Source organism: Mustela nigripes, chromosome 6 (assembly GCF_022355385.1).
Source record: "Mustela nigripes isolate SB6536 chromosome 6, MUSNIG.SB6536, whole genome shotgun sequence".
In the NCBI taxonomy this organism is placed as follows: domain Eukaryota; kingdom Metazoa; phylum Chordata; class Mammalia; order Carnivora; family Mustelidae; genus Mustela; species Mustela nigripes.
The window spans coordinates 88,508,936-88,517,672 of NC_081562.1; the positions used below are offsets into that span (position 1 = coordinate 88,508,936).

At 49.6% G+C, this 8,737-nt stretch overlaps 1 protein-coding gene across 1 annotated transcript; it reads left to right on the top strand.

Annotated features, from left to right (window-relative positions):
• The first annotated feature begins 649 nt into the window (after positions 1-649).
• Positions 650-7,208, top strand: HOXC13 (homeobox C13). The gene is made up of 2 exons (XM_059404875.1): positions 650-1,382; positions 6,952-7,208. Exons 1-2 carry the CDS (start codon positions 650-652, stop codon positions 7,206-7,208), a joined length of 990 nt encoding a protein of 329 aa, XP_059260858.1.
• The last annotated feature ends 1,529 nt before the right edge of the window (positions 7,209-8,737 follow it).

Sequence of the window (8,737 nt, forward strand, 5' to 3'; positions counted from 1 at the left end):
GTTTCCGCCTGCTTTCTAGTTTATTTATTAGGAGATAAAACAATCCAATTTCTCCCCCACCCTTAGCCCCAACTCCAATCCAGTCACAGCGATCGTTTTTTGGGTAAGGATCAGACTCCCCCATAGCCAATCTAAACCCAAACCTAGAGGGAGGCGCCCAGGAACAATCTTAGTCTCTATAGACCCCTTTGCGTCGGCCAAATTCAGCCTCCCCCTCCTCCCTTTGCCTCCTTCTGCCTCCCTCGGGCGTGCTGGGGGGGGCGTTGCCCTGTCCCTTTAAATCTCCCAGCTCCCTCCTCTTTGCCCCTCCTGAGAGCCAATCAGCAGAGATCTGTTTCCTTTTGCCCCGCCCCACGGCAAGGGGTGGGAGCCCCAGGAGACCCGGCCCCAGAGTCACGTGAGTTGGCTCGTCACGTGGGCGCGGGAGGGGTGCAGAAGGGAGCCGGGCGGGAGACCGCGGATTTCTTAATGAAGTGTCCCCGCATGCGTAGAGGGAATGTAGGGAGGGAGGTGGAAGCACCCGGAGTAGGAGGGGAGGGGAGGAGAGGGAAGGGAGGAGGGATGGGGGAGGGGAAAAGGGAGCGAGGTGTCTCCCTAGCTCGCTGCCTCTGGCAAGTGGAGTTTTTAAAAAGCTCGAGCAGATCATGTCATGACGACTTCGCTGCTCTTGCATCCGCGCTGGCCGGAGAGCCTTATGTACGTCTATGAGGACAGCGCGGCGGAGAGTGGCAGCGGAGGCGGCGGCGGGGGAGGCGGCGGCGCGGGCGGCGCGGGGGGCGGCTGCAGCGGAGCGAGCCCCAGCAAAGCCCCCAGCATGGACGGGCTGGGCAGCAGCTGCCCGGCCAGCCACTGCCGCGACCTGCTTCCACACCCCGTGCTGGGCCGCCCGCCGGCTCCCCTGGGTGCCCCGCAGGGCGCCGTCTATACGGACATCCCGGCCCCAGAGGCGGCGCGCCAGTGCGCTCCGCCGCCGGCGCCCCCCACCTCGTCCAGCGCCACCCTGGGCTACGGCTACCCGTTCGGTGGCAGCTACTACGGCTGCCGCCTGTCGCACAACGTGAACCTGCAGCAAAAGCCTTGCGCCTACCACCCGGGCGATAAATACCCGGAGCCGTCGGGCGCCCTGCCCGGTGACGATCTGTCCTCTAGGGCCAAGGAGTTCGCCTTCTACCCCAGCTTCGCCAGCTCCTACCAGGCGATGCCCAGCTACCTGGACGTGTCGGTGGTGCCTGGGATCAGCGGGCACCCGGAGCCGCGTCACGATGCGCTCATCCCCGTCGAAGGCTACCAACATTGGGCTCTCTCCAACGGCTGGGACAGTCAGGTGTATTGCTCCAAGGAGCAGTCGCAGTCCGCCCACCTCTGGAAGTCTCCCTTTCCAGGTAAGGAAGGGGCCCGAGCGCCGCCGCCGCCGCAGCAGCAGCAGCTGCAGAAGCAGCCAGGGACCCCTCCCCGCCCCGCCTGCCCCGGGGCTCCGCGCCTCAGCCACCCCCGCCGTCTGGCCCCGGCGCGCCGGCTCTGCTGGGCTGCCGATGGAGCCGGCCGGGCGAGCTGCGCTGAGGAATGCGCCGGGGAAGAAATCTGCTCCGACACGTTCCCCGGAGCTGCCCGGCTGAGAGTGAAGCAATCACAGGCGCCCGAGCGCCGGGCTGCCGACTCCGCTCGAGTCGGGAGCTCGCCTCCTCCTCCCCCAGCCCGTTCCAGTCTCACGAGCGGCTCTTGGCCCCCCCCAAGCCCGATTCCAGCCAGGAATGGGGGTGGGGTGGGCCTTGGGTGCTTCGGAATCTGAAACTACGAGGACAAAACCCTCAACCCACCGATAATTGAAGAAAAAAATAAGAACTATCTTGCCTGAATTTTCAGGATCGTTGAAGCACTAGATAGGTTTTTTTTTGTTTTGTTTTGTTTTTTGAATAGAGGTCTAATTTGCCGGGTCCAAAGAAATGCAGAATATTTTCTTTTCTTGATTTATTTTAAGAATTCGGCCACGAATTTCCTGATCGTTAAAGGAGCAGAACTAAAATCTCTGAAAAGGATGTGGTGAGAAGGGAGTTTGCATCCCTCTCCTGGGTATAAAATTTTATTTGCCTGAGCTCAAATCCTGTGGGTGTTCCCACTGCCAACTTCCCCAAATCTCGGGGAGAGGGAGAGTTTTCTATGTATCCAACACAGAAAAAGGGGTATAAGGATGAGAAGTGAGGGACTGAAGACCTGTTCTGGATACATCTAGGATCCGGGCCCAGGATAGGGAGCCCCAAATCTTTGCCTATGTGTGGGGGGAAGCGGAATTCAAGGATGTCCTGTTCCTTTTCCAACTGAGGCTGTTTCTGAACCAGAGGGGATCCTGCAATCCCCACCATTCCCCAGAGGAGAAAGATCAGTCCCAGGTTTGCCACAATCACATCAGGAGCTTTGGATTCAGCACAGGGCTGAGAAATTATGAAGCCAAACCCTGAGTCTGCTTTGGTTGTAAGCAGAACTCGGTGGGAGAGGGCTGACTGGCTCCATTCTAACACCTACAGGAATACTGAGGAGGGGGCATGGAAGCCACAGATGTATCCCCATACTACCCAGTGGGCCCCCAGCTCTACGTGTGAGCCCCAGGGACATTTTCACTGGGAATTAGAGATGTGAAGACTTCCTAAGGGTGGGCCTGAAATTCCTCTGTATCCGGGACTGAGGCAAAGGCAGATGGTGAAAAAATCACTGAATGATGTTAGGAAGTGCAGAAGATAACATTCTTGCAAATATGAGATTACTTAATATAACACAACTGAATATCAGGGTGGGAGCCACACTAGGCACCCTATTTCTGGCTGCCAGAAGATTCCAGGATGATAGAATTGTAGTACATGGTATCATGTGTTACCTGTTCTGAACTGGCAATAATATTTTTATGTAATAATTTGTTACCAACTACCTAATATGAAACACATGATAATACATTTCTAGAAGATAGACAATTCACATGTAAGTATACAGTAATGTATTATAGACAGATGGCCCTTTAATTCACCATCTCACCCAAATGGAAAACTCCTTTGGAGACAGGGGTCCAGCAGGAATTCCTGGAACAGGAGGAGCTGTTAGGCCATGCTGCTGGGTCGAAAGGCAGGGGAGCAGATGCCCACCTCACCCACTGTGGGCAGAGGCATAGTTCTAGATCAATGGGCAATGGGTTTAGTGTGGAGAGGTGAAGAGAAGGAGTTGCTTTGGCACCCCTGTGTATGCATGTAGAGCGAAGTGGCGGGGAAGGATTGGAAAGAGGCTCAGAAATATCTTTGAGCAAAATGAACATCTTAAAGTTTCCCAGAAAAAAAAAAAAACCTGCTAAAAATAAACACTTTTTAATCATAGCCTCCTAGAGAAAAATAACTTTGAAATAAAGAAAATATAGCCCAATTGAGATTTAATACACTTGGAAATTACGGCATGGAGATGGATATAAAACCCACTAGGTCTCAGCAGATATGCGCTCATGCACTCCCTGTGTGGAAACACACTTGGGCTGGTAAAGCTCAGTGAGTGCAGATGTCCAGGCAAAAGAGCAGATGAAAAAGAAATTATCTTCAGACACCCTGCGTCTTTCTACCCACACAGAGATCTTTTAGAAGTACTGAGATTTCCAGATAACTCTGTCTATGCATTTGTGGTTTGTTCGGCAGCATCTGGGCATAAACACTCCTGTCTCTCTTTAACGCCTCTGGCTCTAAGAAACCTCACTATGGCAGTCTGGGCTGGTGTGGGATATGGAGGCAATTGTTCAGAAAGATCCAGATAATTAGGGCCAAGATGTGTTGTGGCTTCTTCCTTCCCCCAATTATACAGACCCTTGTTTCATTGCTTTTTTTTTTTTTTTTCTGTCCTATGATGAGTGTAGGCACTTTTTTTTTTTTTTTGACAGAGAGAAACAAAAATTCTGAGAGAGAATCAGCAGAAATTCTAGGAGAGAGAATCAGAGCAGGGAGGTGGGGAGTGGGCAGGGTGAGACAGCGTCAGATAGGCTTGGGGGAGAGCAATAGAATGAAATAGTGGGTTCTTTGGGCCATACTGGAAGTCCCTACCGACAAACCTTTGGATTATGGCTGAGAAGAGCAGCTAGGATTTCTAACTGGACAAAGTCCTCTTCAGAACGTAGAGCCCTGTTGTAGGAGCGGGTGGATGGTAGTGAGCAAGTGGGCAGTGCGAACCTGTGCACAGACCCCAAGGGAAGGCTATAGCTGATCATTGATCTGATTTTTCTTCACTTCTCAAAGGTGTCTATTAGGTCCCCAGGTATGAAGTGGTTTGTGTGTGTATGTGCTCTGGAGGGATGTTAGGGAAGGCTTGATTGTAAAATCAATAAGCAAGTCCCCTACTTACTTTAGGCAGTATAGACACTACTCAAGGTCTAAGCTTCCAGATGTCTTTATAATTGTAGATCCCAATTCCTTTCCAGGCAAGACAGCAGGCAATGAAGGGGGGCTTCTTTGAGAAGGCAAGACTAAAGGTATTTTCCCAAGAGGCCAAAACAACCAACACTTTGGTCAGATCCATTAAAAACTTTGGCAAGTCAATCCTTGGCATCCTATAGAGAAAAAATAATCAGTTTAGACCAGGTATCTGCTTTTTAAAACGATTTTTAAGGATTTAAAACCAATTTTTAAGAACTTCTAAATTCATTGGGAATTTTGAGTTGAAGTTTAGAAAATCCAAAATTCGGTAGATAACTGTGAGCATTTCCAGAAAATGAGATAAAAATCAGGGACAAATAGCTGTTGAATTCAGGGAACCAACCACTTTATCTCATTTTGCTTTCCAGGGAAAAAGAGGTGTTTTGTACCAGATAGCCTATTTCCATTTTAGATCTTACTGTGTCATTATGTTGAGTCAGAAAAATCTTGTTTTAAAATCTGGCTCTGCCACACAAGTTATTTTACCCACTCTGAGTTTCAGATTCCTCATCTTATAAATTGGGTTTAATAAAATAAGCCTGAAACAATGTTATGAAGATTTAAATTAAAAAAAAAAAACACAACAACAGCAAACAACAATAACAACAACAAATACCTCATGGTATTACTATTTACCCTCTGTTTTACTCTTGTCCTGGAATCCTCAATCTCTTGAATCATACCTAAGTCTGTAAGAGTAAAACAAACTTGAGAACTGAAAGATTTTTTTTTTTAATTCTCTTGTACAAAAAAACTCTTCTTAATCTAAAGGATCTTCGCTGTGAAAGTGCAGCTGTTTTGTTTTTCAGATTAAAAACAAACACAATACAACAAAACAAAACAAAAAACCTTGGCCTATTCCTACACAGACATAGAAAAGTGATAAGTTCAGTAATTTTCCTGAGAAATTGTCATCATGACGACAGGCAAACCAGGCCATTGGAACCCTCTCCTTCACATATTCTTCCTGAGCACTTTATTTCCTACTGGCATTTGATTGTGACCTCTTCTCTTTCCAGCCTGTATAGACAAGTATTCCTGGGTGAGAGCAGACCCAATGGGAATTGTGTCGGGAAGGTGTTTTATGGGGGTGGAGTGAGAGCAAGCACTTCAGGAAGAGCTTCGTGTCTGTGTTCTGGGCTGCCTCTTCATTTCCAAAGGGCAGTGAGAATGAAAGGGGAACCCCAGACATTCTGTCCTCATCATTAGCTTCTGTCTGAAGAAGTCTAACAATTACATTTTTTTAATTGAGGGGTGAATTATTCAGCTAATCTCTCTAATCCCCTCTTCCCCCTTGAAGGCATCACAATGAATGATCTTTGTATTAACAAAGGTGAGGGTGAAATGGAAGGGGGATATGAGTGACATATATCATTCTTAGTTCCTGTGAAATTCACAGAGCTTAAAGAAATTGACCTAGTAGTAGTTGGGATAACAAGGTATTTAGGGTGGCTAGGGTTCCTGTATGTGATGGAGACAGTTTCTCTCAGCTTTGGAGGAATGAAGAGGAGAGGGGTGGGAGCAGCATTTACTCTGTTTGGTGAGTGGACACTTGGTGGCGGTGGGGGGAAGGAGAGGCACTGAATTCTTTTCCTAGAAGACTTATGTCAACAGCTGGTGTTAACCCAAGAAGGGTTCTCCTAGAGCTTCCTTTGGTGAGCAGACCCTGTGGACTCTACCTCCAGGGGTCTGACTCCCTGTATCTCCCATCCAGGATCCCTCAACTTGGATGTTGTTAAGTGGCTCACAACACTGGGCACTTAGAGTGATTGGCTCCCAAGCAGGCTGGCTTCACCTGGACACTTTTCTTCTGTAGCTGTTGGTACAGGTCTCAGATTCCTAGGGCAGAGTCAGTGGCCGAAGACACGAGGCCCCACTCAGTGGCCAGTGCCCACCACAGTTTTCTCCCTTCCTGCCATGCCTTCCCTGAAACATACAAGAGAACACCTTCCCCTGATAATGGGACACAGTTTGTGCTAATGGATGCCCTAGTGATCTAAGCGCAGGAAGGAGGAATTTTCCTGAATACCTACAATCCTCGAGGTCCTCAGACCAGGGCAAAATTTGTAGGGATCCTTTTACGGGTGCAGGATTCTAACAATGAATGCTGTGCAGAACTATATTGGAACCTGAGGCAAAAGGAAGAATCAGTACTACTGGCCCCATGTTTATTTTAAAATGTTTTATTTATCATGCATTTTTTGGCCTTCATTTCGATTTTTTAAACGTTGTATTAAAATATTATTTACCTCCATTCCGAGGTATCGAGGTTCCCCACACACACACTTTTTAAGTTTTCACCAGGGGCAACAGATCTGCGGCCTCACCTTAGTCGTGGCCTTGATAATAACAGAGGCCTTGATAATAACAGAGGCGCAAGGGACTAGGGGGCAATTGGTCTGTGTCCCTGCCAGAATCTGGCTCCTATACCGTGCTGCCGCCTGGGGCACACAGCATGGTCGGTCCAGGCTCCAGGCATGCTACTCACTTCGTGCTGCCCGGCTTCTTTCTCCCCCAGACGTGGTTCCCCTACAGCCCGAGGTGAGCAGCTACCGGCGTGGGCGCAAGAAGCGCGTGCCCTACACCAAGGTGCAGCTGAAGGAGCTAGAGAAGGAGTATGCTGCCAGCAAGTTCATCACCAAAGAGAAGCGCCGGCGCATCTCTGCCACCACGAACCTCTCCGAGCGCCAGGTCACCATCTGGTTCCAGAATCGACGGGTCAAAGAGAAGAAGGTGGTCAGCAAATCGAAAGCACCTCATCTCCACTCCACCTGACCGCCCATCCGGCCACCCACCCTGTCTATTTATGTCGCCGCTTTGTACCATTACCGAACCCAACGAAGGACACTTCGCCGCCGGGTGCAGACGAATATTTAATGTTAACAAGAAAGAGGGACTGCGCCGGGAGGCAGGGAGGCAGAGAGGATTGGAGGGCGTGCTCTGCAGCCCCCTACTCCCCACCCCATCCTCAACCCCCAAACACCATGCAGATGGGACCTTGCAGGTGGGTTGGGGTGGGCTGTGGGAGGCAGGTTCAAGGCCTCCACTCTCCTTTGCCCTCATCCCTCACCTTGCCAGAAAGCTGACTGGTAGGGGGCAAAGATCCTAATCATTCCAACCAAAGCAGGGTTGGGGAACCCCGAACGACCCTATTCTTGCCTCATCCTTTGCCCAGGTAGGTTGATGACCCTCCTGAGGGTGGGGCCTCAGTGCAGGACCTGGCAAGCTCATACTGTCCTTCCAGTTCCTCCTCTTGTTCCCTGTCCCTCCCGCACTCCTTAGTTAGCCGAGATTTCCCAGGTAAGATTTTCTGTGCATATTTTAAAAGTCGCGTTAATATTAATAATAACTGTTAGGGATCTGGCATCGTGATTGGAGTACAGACAGCGCATAGGTTTTCTTTCTTTCTTGTTTCAACAAAAGCTGGAATTGGTGGAGGAGCTGTCTACCCTCACCTCAATCAGGAAACTGAATTTCTCCGGAGCCAACTTTGCCTCCACTGCCTCCTCTGTTCTGCTCTCTCAGTCAATGTGCAGAAATCCATGGAGGATGGAAACTCCAACCACGCTGCTAAATGTCTGTCTACTGTCTCTCTCTCTCTCCCTCCCCCCCAACCCCGTCTCCCTCCCTGCCCTCCTCTCTCTCTCTCTCTCTCCCTCCCTCCCTCCCTTCTCTCCCTAACTCTCTCTACTGGGGATCAGGCCAGGCACAGAAGCAGAACGTTTTTCTAAGGAAAGGACAAACTTCTCTTCCTTGGCAATGGAGAGTGGGTCCCCCAGCAGAGCCCCTCTCCAGTAGCTTCTCCATGGAGGTGGTCACTGAGGAGAGAGCCTCACACTTTCACTTTTACTGATTGTCCGGAGGAAAGCAGTTTTCTTCCAGGAGGCCAAAATAACCAGCCCCCAATTAACCAGCTAATGTAGACGCTGCCTAACATATCCCTCCTCAAAGGCGGACTTGCTGCTGAGGGGGGAGGTCCCTCACCTTCTCCCTTCCCACTGGTGCATTACAAAACAGTGTTCTTTTGAAATGTTCATCAGAAATAGGCTTTTTTAAAATGTTGTGTATCTGTATATAGTATTGTGATGTCTGAATGACAATGTACTGAATGCAAAAAGGAAAAAAAAAACACAAACCTGTTTTTAAAATAAAATCTTTTTTTTTTTTTGCCTTGATTTTATTACTCAGATTCCTTCTGCAGACCCTTCTGTCCACTGGCTCATCAGGGCCATCTTTGCTGCCCAGACTCAGCCAGAATGGGCAAGGGGAAGAGTGTAGACATCACCCCCAGCTGCATAAATTTC